The 20,639-nt window shown below is 35.4% G+C and overlaps 1 protein-coding gene across 2 annotated transcripts in view; it reads right to left on the bottom strand.

Moving 5' to 3' along the window:
* ATG4C (autophagy related 4C cysteine peptidase) overlaps positions 1–20,639 on the bottom strand; it is a 64,610-nt gene that overhangs the window by 20,919 nt on the left and 23,052 nt on the right. For both annotated transcript variants that reach the window (XR_004974451.1, XM_036352924.1), the window contains exons 4-9: positions 20,054–20,384; positions 17,177–17,247; positions 11,796–11,932; positions 6,668–6,746; positions 5,931–6,007; positions 913–1,032 (exon numbers count right to left, since the gene is read on the bottom strand). Coding sequence is in view for 1 of the 2 variants with exons in the window: in XM_036352924.1 (XP_036208817.1) it covers positions 913–1,032; positions 5,931–6,007; positions 6,668–6,746; positions 11,796–11,932; positions 17,177–17,247; positions 20,054–20,384 (815 nt within the window). In the remaining variant the exon portion in view is untranslated. The remainder of the gene's footprint in view (positions 1–912; positions 1,033–5,930; positions 6,008–6,667; positions 6,747–11,795; positions 11,933–17,176; positions 17,248–20,053; positions 20,385–20,639) is intronic.

The raw sequence follows: 20,639 nt of genomic DNA, 5'->3' as shown, positions 1-20,639 counted from the left end.
AGTAAAGTAAACCTAACTTATATTAGACCTTTTATTTAATGTTTTCATTTTATTTTTACAGGATAAAAATAAAATTTCAACCCACTATGTCTATTTTCCTAAAAAAATTAACTGTAAGTCAAGCAGTAATAAGGTATTACTTTATCTGAGCTCAAGTTAAGAATTCCCAAAAGTGATTCTAGTATTACTTACCCATAAACTGATAAGCTATAGCTATTGATAGTAATAAACAGTTATGCTTATTTCCCCAATAAGTAAGCTTTTTTATTTCCCCAAGTACTAAATATAGACAATCCATGAGGCTCTATTAATGTTAGCAGTACTGTACTCAAGAACCAGAAAAATGCAGAAGCTTACAGGTAATGAGAAGGAGTTAAATAAACCTATTGCAAAGATCCTATAAGTCGAATAGATCAGATTAGACAAGCTTATTGGAAGGTAACAACACAGCTCATTTGATAAAGCAGTTCGTAGAAATCCAAAAATACCATTTCTCATTTTAAAAAAACCAAAGAAGCACTTGGACTAACAAGAAATAATGCACAATTTGGCTTGATCAAATACTTCATTAATTTTTTTCTACCCCCTAAGGTATTGCCCTTTTAAAATCCTCTTCAAATAAAATATAACCTAATTGCTTGCACAGATAACCTAATCCATTTGCAAAGGGATTTTTACTTCAACAGTGCCACCTAGTGGAGCAATCAATACTTTCTACTGTTGGTTTCACCAGTATCAAAGGCTAGGAATCCCCAGTTTTACTTTCTAGTTCAATATTCCTAATAACATTAACATTTGAGAGGCAATTTTACAAAAGTGTCATAATTTACAGATTTTTGTCTTTTCACAGACTATCTCAAATAAAAACTAGGTCATTTACAAAAGCTATTATAATATTTTAAATAAAAATACCTTAGTGATTTCTTCAGAAGCTCGTTTGAAGTCCTGAACGTTTCGACAGTAGAATCCTATTGTACAGCTAGGATCCATCTTTCGAAATGACATCTTTTTGGGAGAAGGGCAGTGGAATGTCTGTAATTTTAAAAATTCTTTAGGATTAATTTACTTTTATTTGATGGACTTCGTACATACAAGAATATTACTAATTTAAAATTTGCTATCTGGCTTTTCTCAAAACTTAAATATGCTTCTCAAATGGTGTTTTAGTCTATCCAACGCAAAGAGTCCTTCCTACTCTCCAAAGCTGTAAAATATGAGCCAACACTGTGTATATTCAATTCACCAAATCTCCACCTTATGTGACATCAGTGCCATTCTGCAAAAGAAAGAAAGTGTGTCAAAGTGGTATGCATTTCTAACAATTGTGAAAGGGAAGAAAAATGTGCCACTGAAAATGATAGAAGCTAATATAAGGTTTAGAATCAAGTTGGCCATTTCTATTGAACTGCAATTAAACCTGTTTTGTTAGAGTTTTTTAATGTTTATAAACCTCTGAATAAGGATATCAAGACTTTTTCAACAAATACATAGACTCGTGAATGTTCCATAGTGGTGGGCACGCAATGCAATATACACATGATGTATCCTAGAATTGTACATCTGAAACCTATATGATCTTATTAACCAATGTCACGCCAATAAATAAATTTAATTTTTAAAAATGTTCCATGGTGATATGAAAAGAGGTCAACTTAAGAGTTTTAGCAATTGACATGTAGATAATTGTACATTCTTCCAATCGACTCTTCTACTTGACTTAAGTTCTTGTTTAGTCCCATAAAAGGCACAGGTGAAAACTGCTCTATTATGGCCCTTGCCTCCTTCTTACCAGTCCTCCTGTCCCTTTAATTCACTTTTCTGAGTGGTCACTGCGCCACAGATGTCAGTGGGCTGGGGAGGCTGCTCTAGCCTCTCTACCCTCGCTAATGGGATGGGCTTTCAGTGGAGAATACAAAAGTAGGAAAGGGATAGAATATAAAGCTAATCATTCTAATATTTTTCTTCACCACATTCTGGTACTTGGTTTAAAAAAAAATTTTTTTTAACTGCTTAAATGCTCTTGTTCTTAAAAATCACTGATGCCACCAACTCCTTTTAGTTGTTGTATATATTTAAAAAGATGTTTCTGAACAAAAGGAAGGCCACAAAAATATATATTCATAGTTATTTGTATGTGCATAAATAAATTGTATAAGACATATAAAAATTACCATGCTAAAGTGAGAGGAAGAAAACTGTGCAGATGGGACACAGGGGTGGAAATTCTTTGTTGTATATTTTATATGTTTTATTTAAAGGATAGCAAACATATTAAGAACAGTATGCCATATATGCCAGGTCCCCTGAAACAGCAAGGATGGACCGGCTCCCGGCAAAGAAACAATCTATGCTGAATCTGAACTCATAAAATTAAAATTTCCCTACATTTAATGCCTAAAACTACGGGATTTGTCCTTGAAACCATTTGCCAAAATGTGGGGAAATACAGGCTTTCATATTTGCTATGTTCCCGGTAAATCCATCAAAATCCCCTTATTCTTTCCCCCTTCATTTGCATCTACTCAAGCTGTTTTTTTTCCCTTATGAATAGTTCAATCATATATAAGACTCAAATACAACATCGTGGCAGTAAATACAGACCAAACTATGCCTTTTACCCAATGCTTATCTAACACTTAACTTATATAGTGAGAGCCGATCTAGCTAAACTGGAGTCCCCAAGGTACTAGTCAACACAAGTATTGTCTTAGTTGGACTTCTTCTAACATTGTTTCATGTGTTTTATTTATAAGGAGACATTAAAAACAGATCTAGAAAGGCACTGAAGAGCTAAGTAAAAGCTTGTTAGTTAACAATATACAGGATTATATTGATATATAAGGCACAGAAAGTTCTAGGTCATATTTACAAAAAGTTACTCTACATACAAGGTATCTAAAAATAGTCATTTGCCCAGCTCCTGTCAAATGCAATAATAATCAAGGTTGGTTTGTTTGTTTATTGCTACTTGGGAATAAAGAAGAAAGACCAAAGTTTGTCCAAAGCTCAAAAAAAATATTTTTTAACTCATATACAATAGCGTCCTACATTATATTAATGCTTTGATTAAAGTTTTTGTTGTTTGTTTTTTGTTTTTGTTAATCCTCACCCGAGGATATTTTTCCATTGATTTTCAGGGAGAGTGGAAGAGAGAGGGAAAGAGATAGAAACATCGATATGAGAGAAATACATAGATTGGTTGCCTCCTGCACCAGCCCTGACCAGGGCCTGGGCTGGGGAGGAGCCTGCAACCAAGGTACGTGCCTTTGATCTAGAATGGAACCCAAGACCCTGTCTGCAGGCCAACACTCTATCCATTAAGCCAAACTGGCTGGGGCAATTAAAGTTTTTATGTAAGAATCAATAAGATTAAACCAGAATAGACTTGGTGCTATTTCACAATATTGCTTCAATCATCATAGATAATAACACTATACTGTTATTCATGGCTGTTTTGACATCTGTCAAAAACTAATTATCCACAAAACACTGATATAAATCTCTGATCACTGAAACTGCTATAGAGTGTTACTATATGAGTACAAGGACTCATATTACAGTGAGGCATTTTACATCACTTAAATGTAAAATTACATTCTTTTGTTCACCCAAGAAGATTCTGAAGTCAAATCACTATTAATTTATAATTCAGAATCATTTCTGTTTATTGCAGAACAAGTTAGATTTTAAAATATCTTCCCAAGTTGTATTGCAAGGCTATGTTTATTTTATGATAATTCTTTGAACTATGCACTTATTCTTTTTTTAATTTTTAAAATTCTGACTATTGGTAAGAGTAGCATACACATTTTAGGGAGTGTTCACCTGATACAATTCTGTGACAATGAAAAATGATTCTGAAAAAACTGGCCAGGGTGAGTCAATTCTCGTTTATTTAATTTTTTTAATATATTTTATTGATTTTTTACAGAGAGGAAGGGAGAGGGATAGAGAGTTAGGAACATCGATGAGAGAGAAACATTGATCAGCTGCCTCTTGTACACCCCCTACTGGGGATGTGCCCACAACCAAGGTACATGCCCTTGACTGGAATCGAACCTGGGATCCTTCAGTCCGCAGGCCGACGCTCTATCCACTGAGCCAAACTGGTTAGGGCTATTTAATTTTTTTAAAACAATATTTATTCATTGCTTCAACAAATAGTTATTAGGCATCTACTAAATGCCAGGCACTGTTCTAGCTTATTATTTGGAATAGTGGATTCTATTACCTAAACATACAAACAATAATGAAACAAATGCTTTTATGTATAACTATGCTATTTTGGTGATGTATATGAAGCTTCCTTAGTTAACTAGAGAATACACTTACTAAAAAGCACCTCCTACCAGTTGCAATTCACATGTGTAATTCATAAAGAGTACATGAGTGATTAATTCACTCATCCACCTATCTAATGATATCACATCATTCTAATAGCCTTAATGCCAGTATTCTCTGAACTTACTAGGATAGATTAAACTAGTCACCACTGTATGAACCTAAAACCTGAAACTTGAAATTGAGGGCCCAGGAATTAAAACAGACTAACATTTGTACTAATATGGTTTTTCTTACCTTATTAATAAAATATTAATATTAAGAGAATAGAATATTCTCTTAAAAACAGAATAAGAGTTTGGTATTTATAAGAGTTAGAACTGGTCATTCCAAAAGTATAACATGAAGCTATAGTCTCTGGTTTAGGAAATCTTAACTTATTAAACACACACACACACACACACACACACACACACACACACACACACACACTCATCCCAACAGTTGAATCTCTTCCCTGAACTAACCATTGACCATGGGAATCCACAATTAAGCATCCCCTCAGTGTCACAAGACCACAATGCAGCGGAAAGAATTACAAGGTGCTTCACATAGCACAATTCTCTAGTGCCTCCCCGAGTATCAATTCGTCCATGAGGAATATTTATTAAGGTTTACATACAATATACTATGAAGGAAAAAAGCAGAAAGCAAACCTGGCTTCAAGAGGCTTGGCCTCAAGAGGCTTGTACTTCAGTTGAGGTAACAGTTTACAAAGGGTGCTAGAATGTTTTATAATGTGTCTTTTTGATCACTGAAAGTTAAAGGTCTTGCAGTTTTAATCTTGCAGTTGATCAGTTTTCTTAATCTCCTTAAATATCTTTAGGTATTACCATTAGCTAGCAAGCTATTACTAAAACGAAGTACTAAACCACATTTGTCACTTGTGGAGCCTTGGAATTAGTGATCCATGCCACTCAAATGATTAAAATTATTTTAAAAGTCTGTACAAGCATCAACTGGGGGAAAAAATATATCCAAAACAATGTATAATTAAATGTCTCACTTATGCACTCTCAGATTTTCTGAATTCAAGTGCTGGATCACAAAATGACCAACATAAAGAGAAAAAAGTTGTTGCAAAATCAAACCTAAAACAAAAATTAGAAGCCCAACTAAGCTCTTGAAAACTAGAGGCTAAGATTTAATTATTAGACTTCAGCAAAATAATTTATCAGGTAGTCTCCTTAAGTCACCTTGTCATTCTCACCCTACTCCACCATCTTCTTTTCCTTTTTCCCCCTTTTTTTTCTTTCTTTGTTTTAAACATACCTAACATTTTTATGCTTCAGTACTGTTCTGCTGTATATTTACAGTCACTGGGAGGCTTGCTCAATTATTTTGGCAGGGCTAGGGTGTCTAACAAGTTAGAGACAAAGATAAATGGAAACAAAGGTATACCCTAAATTAAAATTCAGTAAGAAATTATTTAACCTTTGACTATGGTATGGATTATGGTTTTATAAGTCAGTAAAATATGTATTATTAAGCTGTAATTGTAATACCATAAAAGCTTAGCTGCCTAGTACATCTCTAAATAATTAGAGTTTGCTTCATATAGTAAGAAAACAGCTCTTAATCCATAGTACCTCAAGAGGGAAATCCTTTATGCTGACATCTACAAAAGACTGGCAGTAATGAGGATCCATGTAAATCAAACTGTCATCTACAAGGACAAAACAGAAGACAAGTAATTCAAAAAACACCTTATTATTACACTGCTTACAATCCAATTTCTATGTAGAATAGCTGAAAAAAAACCTGGGAGTAACAGCTTGCCAGACTGATATTCATTGACTGAAACATAGGTTTGCACAGGACAGATTAACTTTTGCATAATCAAATATGCTTGTATAAGCAGAATTTTTATAAAGTGATGAGATTGTCATTTAATTTTTGGTGATAAAATTACTTTCACAAACACACAATTATATTCTACAGTTTGCACATGAAAAATGTATCGCACTCCTTTATCCTGACAGGAAGAACATATTGCTTGTCATTTTATCATCAACTAGCACCACTAACCCTGGTAAAAAGTAAATATGTAAATAGCAACTGCCAGAATGTGAAAGCAATGTCTTCTGAAGTTTAGTGAAACCAATAAATTATGCCTTGTTTATGCAATAACAGAAATTAAACATACATTTTGCAGAATCCAATTATGTTGTGGACCAAATGACAAATGAGTGGCTATGGTAGGACTGATGAATTTATAAGGTACTCATTTTGCTCTGTTAATCATCCTGCTTCCAGAGGATCTGATATTAACTTACTGACTTTCAAAAGAAAACAATGAAGAAATATACTTTACTAAATCACCAACCTTGAAATCCAGCAAAGTAATATGACTGTTTTGGTTTGCCACCAATAATTCCCACACAATATTCAAGACTTAAAATACCCTGCAAAAAGAAATTAATTCAGATTTAGAGTCAAGAAACAAATGGTAATTATCCAAAACAACTAAATTTATATTACCAATATTAGGGTTCCCAAATTTTTCACCACCAGTTTTATTTTTATTACATTTGTCCTCACGTTCTGAAATCATTCTGTCTAAAAACTATCTTCCCTTTTCTTTAAATCACTCAACATTAACGTGACTAAATCAAGTATTCTGACCAGCGTGTCACTCAACAACATTAAACAACTACTGTGTGCCCAATACAGGGACAGACAACAGTACCACGTACAGACAATAACATTGCCTGCCAAAGCCAGAACACCAGGTCTTTCTGTTGCTGGTGCAGCCTTATTGCAATCAATGTATTTTCATCGGACTTTTGGAAAGGCTAGAAATTTTTCTTAGATCTTGTTGCTGTTTTCATTGAGCCCTGAATCCCAAACTAAAACCCATTTTCTAATCAATGGCATTTACTTGACAGATATTTTTATACTACTTCATTTGGAATAAACATAATGACTAATGGAAATGTTTTAATCTAAGGAAAATAGTAATTACTATTTTATTTAAAGCTAAATTGTTTTACTAATTATAAAATAACAGAGGTACCTGAATAAATGATTTAATATGCCCCTCAGCATCTATTCTGAGAACTCTATTTAAGCTGGGCCAAATAACTCTATACCTTTAAAAATAAAATAAAAGTCCTGTGGGGTCAGTTAAGAATATGTCCAGTGGGATCAATAATGTCAATAGTTCCTGCATTAATTTTAGCATATATGTCACAAAATACTAATATGTTATTTTCAAAAAAGAAAAACAACCCCAAAGTATTAAACAATAGTTAAACTTTCCTTCTCGTAAATGAGAAGATGTTTTGAAATCTAGAAGATATAAAAATAAAGAATATATAAACAAACGCTTTTTTCCCTTTAACAAGTAATCAAACCATAGCATTTTTTTAAGCTTAATTATTTTCTTAAAAATATATGGTCATTGTAATAAAAACGCACAGTAAAAATTTCCCAAAATCCCACCACTTAAAGCTCATCATAATTAACATTTGGGGGGAAATCTTCTTGACATCTATCTATATGATGTAGATTTACAAATAAAATTTTTATATGTGGCATCATACAATGTATACTATTGTAACTTTTATCTCTCATTATGTCATAAACATTATTTCCTATCAATAAATATAGACCTATATTATTTTTAATGAGTACAAAATATTCTATTTTATGAAGATAACAAAATGTGCTTTAAAACCCCCATTATAAATATTTAAATTGTTTTCAGGTTCTCGCTGTTAAAATAACCCTATCAGTCTTGTGAAAATATAGAGGTTTTTTGGAAAAGGAAAACTGTAACTAAAAAATTTAAATAAAATAGAGAAGGCATATTGGGTTAAAATGTTAGCGCTAACTATAAAATAAGTTAGGATGAAATTATACACACACACAAAACACTTGACAATAATAGTTATTTATCATTTATGAGTCTACTGCTTTCCCCTGAATAAAAATCCTAACACAATTAGATAGTGTCTTTAACTTGAGATCACCTGATCAGCTGAAACACAATGCTATGACATAGGTACCCATGAGGGAGTGAAAGTTCTAAATCCCTCACAGCTGAGAAAAAGAAAGAAAAGATATATATAACAAGACTCATTACCAATTCTTCTCAGAAGAAGAATGAGTCCAAGTAATGGAAGAAAGACTTCGGTTCCTGACATCTATATTCCCTTTACAACATACTGGAGCAGATTTAGCCATTAACACTTAGAAGCAGATTAAGGAGCTCGAATGCCATTACATATAAGGGGCTGTATTTCTGGAAACTTGAAACACTTTTCAGTTCCTAAAAAAACTTCTTCATAGTTATCTGTGAATTTATTGAGCTGTATCCCTGGAGCAACAAATAAGACTGAAGTAATCAGTCAAAAAGTCCTAATTTTTCTCGCTAAATAAAGAGAACATATTGGATTTTCCTCATTCCTGGTCCCTTAGAAAATATGAATGAATGAATGAATGAATGAATGAATGAATGAATGAATGAATGAATGAATGAATACATACATACATACAGATGATAGGTCGGTAGATGGACGGATAGATAGATAGATAGATAGATAGATAGATAGATAGATAGATAGATAGATAGATAAACAGGCAGACAGACTTCCTGTGATAAGAGCTGATAAAACACCACACCAAGTTTCTTTCTCCTCACAGAATGGTAAAGGAGAAGGTACCATCTCTGAAATACTGTGGAATTACTGATTAAAAATTTGAAAAACACAACTGAATGGTGAATTTTAAGGGGCATACTATGCAATGGTTTGGCAGGAAAAAATACAACTGCTGATAAAGAAGGAAGAGGAAGCAGAGGGGGAGGGAAGGGAAGGCGAAAGATGAGTACAGGTGGAGGTGGAGAGGGAGGTGGAGGAAGAGGAGAAGAAAGGAGAAGAAGAAGAGGAAGATCATTTTTCTTTTAGGGCTATTAGATACTTTTTTCCACTTGTAAGTAAATGCCTCTTTACATGCTTTCATTTTGGCTTTTGACCCAAACACCCCCTCTGACCAAGCATAACACCTAGCATATGATCTACTACACTCAGCCACTTCAGCTCTTTTTATCTGATAATTGAAAAATTAAAATGTGTCAATAGCCACTGCTCTCTCATTTTAGTGGACTATAGTATAAATTAATTTAGTAGAAGCTCAAAAAAATGTTACATTTTTAAAAGTCCATGTTTTAAGGAAAAAATATGAAAACCAACCAAAAGTTCTAGTCTCTCTTACCAATTTGCTATCTGAACTTGACCATAGCACTTAACTTCTGTCTTTTCTGTCCTATAAAGACAATCCAGTTCCTGACTGTGAGGGCAAAATGAGATTAACATGTATTGAAAATGTTATACAAATATGCCAGTTAACAAGTATTTGTTGAACAACTCCTATATGCCAAACAGGGTTCATTTCACCACAATTCAGGCTCCAGTGAATCACTCAGGAGCATTAGGCAGTCCGCCATCTGAGAGATACTCTCAATACCTCTAAGTAGCAAAGCCCTCGGCCAAATATAACATGCCTCGAAGCCATCTGCAGCCCATTCCACCAGCAATGGGGTTGTGCCTAAAGGAGTCAGTTCCAAGATTGGTTGTTTCTAATCTTTTCATGGCAGTGGAAAAAGGAGAGGGAATCCAGTTCAGATTTTGTTAGAACCTACTGAGACATGACAAGATGCCCCAAGTCTCAAAATCTTCAATGGACTCTCTAGATAAAATGGTTTATAATTTCGCATTCTACCAATAACTCCACTAAAGAACCCATGAGTTAGAAATCAAAACCCCAATTCTATCTAAAGGATTAATATGTTATTAATATATTATTGGTGTTATTAGTAACAAGTGTACCTACAAAATTTTAGTAACTGTTAGGAAAAGCCAATATGCCAGCTAGAAGACTTCCATATACCACATACGGAAAAGAATTGCTCTAGGTTTTTAGAATCAGTACAATTTAAGCTGAATATACATTTTCCACTATATACATAGAGACCACAATATGGGATTAATGCTTCATGTGGGGAAAAAATTGTTATGAATCATAAAACACAAATCTAGACTTTATTTCAAGATCACTATATCCCATAACACTCCATTCAAAAAGGAATTTGATCTCTGCCCTTGAAAACGTGAGAAATTTTATTAAAACTATGCAAATAATATAAATATTATAATATTAACCAGAAACTAAGTATTTCAAAAGTTAAAGTTCTATGACAACTGAATATCTTGGTGCCCAAAACAAGATAACATAATTAGGTTCTTCAGGAAAAAAGAATTATGAAATAGAACAGATTTTTAACTGGTTAATATGAAGAAAACAAAGTTGGAACCTCTCCACAGTCTATCTTCATCATTTCTGTCTATATAAGTAATCATCCTAACTTCTTATTGACCTCATGGTGACACAGGAAACAAATGAATAGATAATGCAGCCATAATAGAAAAGTCAGTTTGTTCCAATAATTATTTGACATAATTTAATGTGGGTTTTATGAATAAATAAAGGTACTTGCTTTTAAAAATCATAAATAACAATAATGGGAAATGTAGATATATTACAGACTAGAGGCCTGATGTACAAATTCGTGCACCAGTGGGGTCCATCGGCCTGGCCTGCGAGATCGGGCCGAAACCAGTTCTCCCGCATCCCCCGAGGGGTCCCAGATTGTGAGAGGGCACAGGCCAGGCCGAGGGACCCCACCAGTGCAAGATCAGGGCCGGGGAGAGATGCGGGAGATAGGCCAGCCAGGGAGAGACCAAGGAGGACTCCAGGGAATGTCCAGCCTGTCTTGCTCAGTCCCAATTGGCTGGACCCCAGCAGCAAGCTAACCTACCAGTTGGAGCGTCTGCCCCCTGGTGGTCAGTGCATGTCATAGCAAGCGGTTGAGCAGCCTTAGCATATTATTAGCATATTACACTTTGATTGGTTCAATGGCTGACCAGTCGACCAGATACTTAGCATATTAGGCTTTTATTATATAGGATTATGATTTTTGCTGCATCTGTGTCTCCTTGATTAGCTACACAGATTAAAAGGCTTTTCATCTTGTCATAGAACACTGCCCTCTTTAAATCACATCTGACCTTTAATGAAATTTAAAATCTCTGTCAGCCCTGGCCAGTGTGGCTCAGTTGGTTGGGAATCATCCATGCACCAAAACACCAAAAGGTTGCCGATTCAAAGCCCAATCAGGGCACATGCTGGGTTGCAGGCTTGATCCCTGGTAGGGTGCATGCAGGAGGCAGACTATTCATGTTTTGCTCTCATATCAATGTTTCTCTCTCTCCTCCTCCCATCCTCTCTCTTTAAAACTCAATTTTTAAATATTTTTTTATATCTCTAATATCAAACTTTATGATCTACAGCTATAAAATCACTACTCATTAAATAGAAAATATTGCAAACCTTCTGTATTTTTCATATGAGCTATCATTGCCTTAAAAAAATAAACAGCTCTCATCTCCTACCTTTATAAACTCTAAGTAGTCGGTGTTGGTTCTTTCTCCACCAAGTCTAACAGGAACTAGAATAATAACAGCTTTGTCATCTGTATTACCAGAGGCTATGGAAGCACACTGTTTATCAATTACATCTGAACTGTAAACTGAAAAAAAACCACATGAAAATGTGTTAAATACTTTCAGAAACATTTTTCCCCTAATTTCCCCACATTGGCCAGTCACCTGATCTCTGACATCACTATCAAAGTCTCAGTGAGTTAAAAATACCTACCTCATTTATGCATTCAACAGATACTTATTGAGTAGCTACTGCATGGCACTGGGTCTTCAAGGGCAAGCAAAACGGAGAAAAATCCCACTAAAAGAGCATACACTCTATACATGGAAATGGGCAATAAATAAATAAAATAGATGTCAGATGGTGCATCAAAGAAAAACAAAGGGAGAAAGATGGACAGGAAATGCTGGGGGCAGGGTCAATTTAAAATCAGATGGTGGGCAAGGTCTTGTGAGAAACTAATATTTAAGTTAAGACTTAAAGTAAGAAACCAAGTAATGCAGATACCTGGGAGAAGAGCATTCCAGGCAGAAAGATCACCAAGTGCAAATGCCTTAGGGCAGAAGCACAGCTAGCATATTCCAGGAATAAGAGGCCGGTACCTCTGAAGGGAAGTGAGCAAGGGGTACAGGAGCAGAAATGAGGTAAGGAGATAAAGTTACCGACTAGGAGAGAGTGAAGACAGCTTGTGTGCACTCTTAAAAGGCCATTGCAAAGACTTCAGTTTTTACCTGAAGTGAGATGGGAAGCCATTGGGAAGTTTTTTTAGGAAAGGAATGTCCTGCTCTGACTTACACTTCACCTGTCTGGTTCACGTGTTAAAGGCAGACTTTAGGGGCAATGGCTGAAGCCCAGAGAACAGCTAGAAAGCCCCTGCAGTAATTCAGCAAGGGAGGATGATGGCTTGAACAAAGGCTGTAATTATGAAGACTGGGAATGGTCACAGCATGGTCATGTGGAAGCAGTGAAAAGTGATCAATTTGAAGATAAATAATTCTCTAATACATTAAATGTAAAGTGTGAGAGATGAAAAAGGAATCATGGGTGGTTTGAAGGGTTTGGGTATAAGCGGGGCGCAAATATAAGAGGGAGGATTGGGAACTCAGTTTTTAGACACGCTAAGTTTGAGATGCCTATTAAACATGCAAGCAGAGGGGAAGGCAATCATGGACACAAAAGCCTGGATTTGGGGAGAGGCCCAGGGTAGACCTGTAAGTTCGGGTACTGACAGCAGACAGATGGTACTGTAAAGCCAAATCCATGTACACAGAAAAAGACATGGAGTCTAAAGGCTGAGCACAGCACACCAACAATTTTAGAGATTGGGGAGATAAGGAAAAACCAGCAAAGGAGACTGAGGAGTTGGATGGACAAGGAGATAGAGGGAACCTGAAAGTTGTATTCTGGAAACTAAGCAAACAAAATGTTACAAAGAAAAGGAGAAAGTGGTCAGCTGTGTCAGCTGCTACTGACAGACTGTGTGATGTGAGGACTGAGAAGGGACCACTGGATTCAGCAAGATTAAATTATTGATAAGGGTAGTTTTGGTGGAATGATGGGTGGGAGAGCCTAAGTGGAATAATTCAAGAGAAAATGAGAGAATTCGGTAGAAGCAAATACAGACAAAACTTTATTTTGTTTTGTTCAACATAAAATAGTTTTATTCAAAAGTTACTTTACACCCGCACTCCCTGTCAGTTTAACCAAACTCTTCTGCTCTCCCAGTGAACTGCTTAACAAATTCTGTCTCTTTGCCCCAGTTCTTCCTTTTAAATTCCAAATTTAGACTATGAGCTATTGATTCTTTGTACACAAGCTTCCCCATTTCCACCAGTCAGTCTAAATCAGCAATTTTCAACCTTTTCGTCTTATAGTACATATAAACTAATTACTCACATTCTGTGGCACACCAAAAATATATACTTTTTTGGCTGATCTGACAAAAAAAAACCAGGTATAATTTTGAATTATTCATAGTGGACAGCTATTATTATGTTGGCTGTTGTTATTTTTTATTTAACAATCTAAGGGAAAAGAAGTCAGTGCCCCTAACTAAATATCAGGTATTGCATGTTTTAAAAATTCTTACCCTAGCTGGTTTGGCTCAGTGGATAGAGCATTGGACTGTGGCCTGGAAGGTCCCAGGTTCGATTCTGGTCAAGGGCACATGCTCGGGTTGCGGGCTCAATCCCCAGTAGGGGGCGTGCAGGGGGCAGTCGATCAATGACACTCTCCCATCATTGACGTTTCTCTCTCTCTCTCCCTCTCCCTTTCTCTCTGAAATCAATAAAAATGTATTTTAAAAAATAATAAAATAAAATAAAAATTCTTGCAGAATACTGGTTGAAAGTCGCTGGTTGAAACCAAAAATGCCACAACAGTTTTTTCCATTTGTCTCAATTCTAACATCTCACTTTCTTCAAACACCTCAGTAGTGGCTTCTGACTATAGACCTTTAAATTCTCTCACTTTTCTAAGGCAGTGTACACATGACCATCTCCTACCTTTCACTTCTCTGAACTAATACACAGGCCAATTGAATGAAGTTTCCCCTCAGAAAGTTCTACTTCCTCCAGAAGCAAATATTGCCATAGTAGGACCAAGTAATAATGTTTCCACTGTCATGTAAAACAATTCCTCCCTAATCAAATGCCTCTTACCCTTCATCTTCATTGGACACACATTAATTGAGGGCCACCGATTTACCGAGGTGTTCAATGCTAGAGGGGTATAATAGCAAATAAGACCCTGATTTCAGAGTGTCTGGTTCAATCGTTCTGGTGTTTCTCCACCACTTCTAACATATGTAAGGACTATGAAATAGTCTAATTACATAACAAGCTCACTCCAGCGGATTCCCAACCAAATGATTCGGATGCCTTTCCCCTACCCCTGCTACCTTAACAATCATTGATCTACAGGGAGAAACAGATCATCATAAGGTGATATTACAAGTGATTTCAAGTGCAACATTTAATAGAGATATTCCAAAATGTTACAGAGCACAGAAAAACAAACTAACTCTGCCTGACGGGAGTAGGAAAGGCTTTACCAAGGATGTAAACTTTGAGAATGTTCTTAAAGAATGAGTTAAAAGTAAACAAGAGGCCTTTTAATAATAAGGGACATTCTAAGCAGAGGCAATTATGTGCAAAGGCATGAGAAAACATAATAATAGTATGTGCAAGGAATGGCCTGAAGGTTGACAGAACTTGGGTGTATCAACATGGAAGACAGTGTTGGGAGGTAAGGCTGGAAATGCAGGTCAGAACAGATTATAAAGGACATCGTGTGCTTCAGATGCTAAAATAACGAGGCCAGAGTAAATGGACAGTCATAGGTTTTTACATTAAGGGACATGATCAGTTTCTGTGATCAGATAGATCAAAAAGAGGAGAGACACAAGGAAATCAAGTTAAAGTCCATGTTACAAGTAAGGGTCTGATCTAAATCAATGAGAGTAGAGAAGAGATTTCAGAAATAAATATTTTAAGTGCAATTTATAAGCTTTGGTTGAGGAGAGTCGAGAATAAGGAAGTGTATGCATATGGACATGATACTATTAGAGAAGAAAAATAGGAAGAAAGGAGTGGGGTAGAGGAAGTGATGAATTTAATCTTAAACATGCTGAATTTGAAGTGTTTGAAAACATCTAGGTAGAGATATTTGAAGGGCAGAAGAAAATATAAGTTACCTCATATTGGCACAAGCAACATTGAAAATGTAGTTTCAAAAGTCCAGATTATAAAGGACATTGTACTGTAGTGTACAGTGCAGAGTCTTAACTACTCAAAGCCATGGAAAGAGATGCAATTACAAAGGAAGAGCATTCCGAATAAGAAGAGGATGCAAGGAACGGAAAACGGAACCTTTTAAAATACTAATGATGGCAGAGGGGGAAAAATTATTGATAAAATCTGGCTTCACCTAATTCCTAACCCTATAATTTGTCAAAATACACTACACTGATATAAACTCTTCCTTTAGGATTCTGAAACATCAGTGTTAAAGATTTTTAAAACTACTTGAAATTAAACAAACCACTTATACTAATATAATGAGGAACTTGGTGTTGTTTAATTAACAATATGTAACATTTAAAGACCACGGCTGTTTGTTAGCAATAAAAGCACAAAAGGCAAATTCATAAATTTATTTAATGGTTACTTGTTTAAGTACATCCTTTGGCTAATTAGCACTCTTAACACAACAAATTTTATTTGCAAGTCTTCCTAGCTAAAAAAAATACATATATATAGTACCTGTAAAAATCATACTCATCTGAAAATTTACAACTTTCATTTTCATATGGCTATCAGCCTTTCTTTAAAAAAAAGACACAATTAACCTTAACAAAACAACAAACAAAGTGCATGTGTACTTAGTTACCATTCTTTCCACGTTATGTTTATAATGCTAGTTATCAGGGTAACCTCTACAAAATAAAGTATTTTGCAAATACCTTTATATTAAATATGATTGAAGTATATTTAACTTTCCCCAAACATTAACATATTTTATCCTGATAATGGCATTTCTATAAAAAATAAATTTAACAGTATATGATGGCTTAAAGGCACTTTTATTTTATCAGCAAATTAAAGTCTCTATTTTACTCCAGAGTTTGACATTATTATAGATATTGGTGCCCTGGCTGGTGTGGCTGAGTTGGTTGGAGCATCATCCCCAACACCAAAAGGTGGCAAGTCCAATTCCCAATCAGGGCACATGCCCAGGTTTCAGGTTCAATCTTGGTCAAAGCACATTCGGTAGGCAGCCGGTCAATGTTTCTCTCTCTCATTGATGTTTCTCTCTCTCTCCTTTCCTCTAAAATCAATAATAAATAAATGCATACATACATAATTAAATATTGGTCATTAAACAGAAGACCCAAATAATAAAACAAGGCAAAATTCTGGACAATAGCTGCAACATTAGATGATGTACTGAAGCACTATTACAAAACAAATTCAAGCGAAGAATTTTACCTCCTGGAAACATATCCATTGATGAGAAGGTACTTGGCACATACTCAGCCCAAGTATATATCTTTGTTACATTTTCTCATCTAGCTTTTTCTAAAGTAGTCATTCCAATATTGGAATTTTCTTTAATAGCTTATTTTAGTATAGCAACTAAGAATTCATAGTATATTAAGAAATATTTAATAAGTGCCTACTATGTGTAGGGGGTTATATAGGAATGCAAATGTGTAAGACATGGCCCCTACCTTCATAATCATTTAGAATATAATTGGGATAACTTAAACACATATGAAAAAGTCTGACCAATTGAACAGATGAGAATTAAAATTATTTATATTCCTTACCTGTACAATCTTGTGCAACATAAATAGTTATTCCTCGTAAATCAGGGTGTCTTGCTTCTTCAACTGCTTTTCTAAGAAATAACAAGTACATCCTTTAAATCCTAACTGTTATTTTCAGTTGGTAAGTAAAGAGCTAAGAGGAAAATCCATCATTTCCCTGACATTCTCATTTAACTTGTAATGTCTGCTTTCAAAACTACCATCTGAGTGGTATCAAAAATCAGGTCAATTTTTTCAAAGTTGATTATTACACTAAATTACTCAAAGAACATTAAACACTTGCTAACCAATGGTATTACAATATGCTTCAAGGTTCGCTTCATATTAACTGACTGGCAGTGAATTTCTATTTGTCCACTGGTACACTTATGAAAGTCTTTTTCTTTTCTTTAAACAAAAACATGGCTTTTTTCCCTTCATTCAAAAACATGTATGGCATGAACAAATGAATTTCCTAATTTCAAGCCTTAGAATTCTACAGGCCTAACTGCAAACTGAAAAATATTTCTAAGTGAGTATAATCTTCTCAAAGGTGTACAATATAGCCCTGGTTGTTGTGGCTCAGTTAGTTGAGTGTCATCCCATGCGCCAAAAGATCATCAGTTCGTTTCCGGGTCAGGACACATGCCTGGGTTACAGGCTCAGCTCAATCCCCAGTAGGGGGCGTGAAGCAAGAGGCAGTGGATCCCATGTTTCTCTTTCCCTATACCTTCATCTCTAAAATTAATGAAAGCATTGTTTTTAAAAGTGAATGATAGTTTTTAAAAATCACAATATCTTGCCCTAGCTGGTTTGACTCAGTGGATAGAGCGTCAGCCTGTGGACTGAAGGGCCTCAGGTTCAATTCTGGTCAGGGGCACATGCCCAGGTTGTGTGCTAGATCCCCCAGTGGAGGGTGTGCAGGAGGCAGCCGATCAATGACTCTCTCTCATCATTGATGTTTCTAGCTCTCCCTCTCCATTCCTTTCTGAAATCAATAAAAATATATTTTTTTAAAAATCACAATATCTTGCCCTGACTGGTTTGGCTCAGTGGATAGAGCATTAGCCGGCAGGCTCAAGGGTCCCAGGTTGGAGTCTGGTCAAGGGCATGTACCTTGGCTGCAGGCACATCCCCAGGGGGGCATGTACAGGAGGCAGCTGATCGATGTTTCTCTCTCATCGATAGGTTTCTAACTCTCTAGCCCTCTCCCTTCCTCTCTGTAAAAAATCAATAAAATATATTTTTTTTAAAAATCACAATATCTTGTAAAAGGGAATTACACAAGTTGTAGAAATATAAATATCTTTACTTAACTATATCTTTATAATCTTTAACTTAACATGCATGTTAACTTATTATACATGTTTGTTTATTAGTACAGAAGGATCAATAACTATGGGCCATAAGCCAAGTATGACCTATAGTCTGGGATTTTTATGGTGAGAATGGTTTTTACTGTGTAAAGGCTTGTTTTTAAAAAGAAAGCAAGAAAGAAAAAAATAGAAAAGAAAAATGAGCAATAGAGACCTTATAAGGCCGGCAAGGACTAAAATATTTACTATCAGGCCTTTTACAAAAAAGTTTTCTGCACCTTAAAGAGTAGAAGCTAAGCGTTTATGCTTATGCTTTTATAAATGTCATACCAAGCTGAACTTGATATTATTAACAATCCATTTAATAACATTATGCAAATACTTTTTCAATTGTAAGAATCTGACCTATAAAATATAATAGCAATTTAATATAGTATGCAAAAATTTGGTAATAATTTCAAATTTATAGATGACTCTAAATGGAATAAATTTACTACAACATACTATACTCGGATGACATATTAATAATTCCATTTATAGTAATAATAATGGGACATATAACAAATAAGACTACTTTTTAAAAACTTAAGTAGTATCCAAATAAATGGCACATAAAAAGATGAGGTTGCCCTAACTGGTTTGGCTCAGTGGATGGAGCGTCGGCCTGCAGCTGAAAGGTCCCAGGTTTGATTCCGGCTAAGGGCATGTGCCTTGGTTGCGGGCACATCCCCAGTAGGGGGTGTGCAGGAGGCAGCTGATCAATGTTTCTCTCTCATCGATGTTCCCAACTCTCTATCCCTCTCCCTTCCTCTCTGTGAAAAATCAATAAAATATGTTTAAAAAAAAGATGAGGTATAGAGAAATTTGACCTTAGACTTATTTTTATATATTTTTATTGATTTCAGAGAGGAAGGAAGAGGGAGAGAGAGAAACATCAATGATGAGAATCATTGATCGGCTGCCTCCTGTATGCCCCCTACTGGGGATCAGGCCCACAACCTGGGCATGTGCCCTTGACCGGAATTGAACCTGGGACCCTCAGTCCACAGGCAGACACTCTATCCACTGAGCCAAACCGGCTAGGGCGACTTTCGATTTTTTTCTAACTATTCTGTCACAAACTGTTTTACTATGATATAATTATAATACTAATAGTCCCATACATACAAGAATTGGATGTGTGCAAAGAAATGCTGAAAACATCCATTTTAGTTCTTGACATTTCATTACACTATCAGTACATTACAGCCCCTAAGTTATACTAATTAAAAAAAAAAAACCTGTAATGTTATACATGTTACAAAGTTGAAAGAATTGTTAGTATTTAGAATAATTCAATAAGGTAGTTTAATGAAAACCTGGTTAAAAAGACTTAGACATCTATACCTGTGAGCAAATGAAGAAAACTGTCAGTAAATGAAATGTAACTAGAGTTGCAAAACGGTGCAAATAAAAGCTCCTTTATGAATATTCGCACATAGTTAAACTTTAAAAGTTCCAATGACGTATATACACTGCGAAAATCAGTATTGCTGAGCCTGAGAACCTCTGCCATGAGATGAAAGACTGTAAGACATTTTACCTTAAAATGTGAGCCACCACAGCTGGTCCATACCAATCTCCAGCTTTTTTCCCAGACTTCTTTCCATATTCTATCAGTCGATGTAAGCCAAAGAGAGCCAAGGGGGAGTCACCAAACCAAGAGACGATTTTCCTGTGATAAATTTCATTTCGCATTTCATGATCATCAGAGTACCTCCCAATTGTGTCCTTCAGAGAAATTGTTGGGGTTTTGAGTTCTCTTTCCCCTGACAGCGATGCTTCAAATGATGCAGTAAATTTTTTTACAGTGTGGGAAGTCCATGATTCAGAGTCTGAATTTTCAATGTTCAAAGCATCAGGCCAGGTCCAAGCTATAGTAGTTCCAAAGCAAGGTATTCAGATCTTTTAAACAGTTAGACTTTAACAATTCTACTAAAATAAGTATGCAGCATTTAAACTTAGATGGGTTACTAATCTAAAATAGCAAGCTCAGAAAGAGGTAAATTTATAGAGACAGAAAGTAGATTAATAATTGCATATGGAACAGGAGTGTATTGGGAGTAAATACTAATAGATACGAGGTTTCTTTGGGGGATGATGAAATTGTCCTAAAATTAGATTATGGC

The sequence above is a fragment of the Myotis myotis genome, unplaced genomic scaffold (genome assembly GCF_014108235.1).
Source record: "Myotis myotis isolate mMyoMyo1 unplaced genomic scaffold, mMyoMyo1.p scaffold_m19_p_2, whole genome shotgun sequence".
Lineage (NCBI taxonomy): Eukaryota > Metazoa > Chordata > Mammalia > Chiroptera > Vespertilionidae > Myotis > Myotis myotis.
The sequence above is the reverse complement of the archived record's forward strand: the minus strand, read 5'-3'. Positions and strand labels throughout refer to the sequence as shown.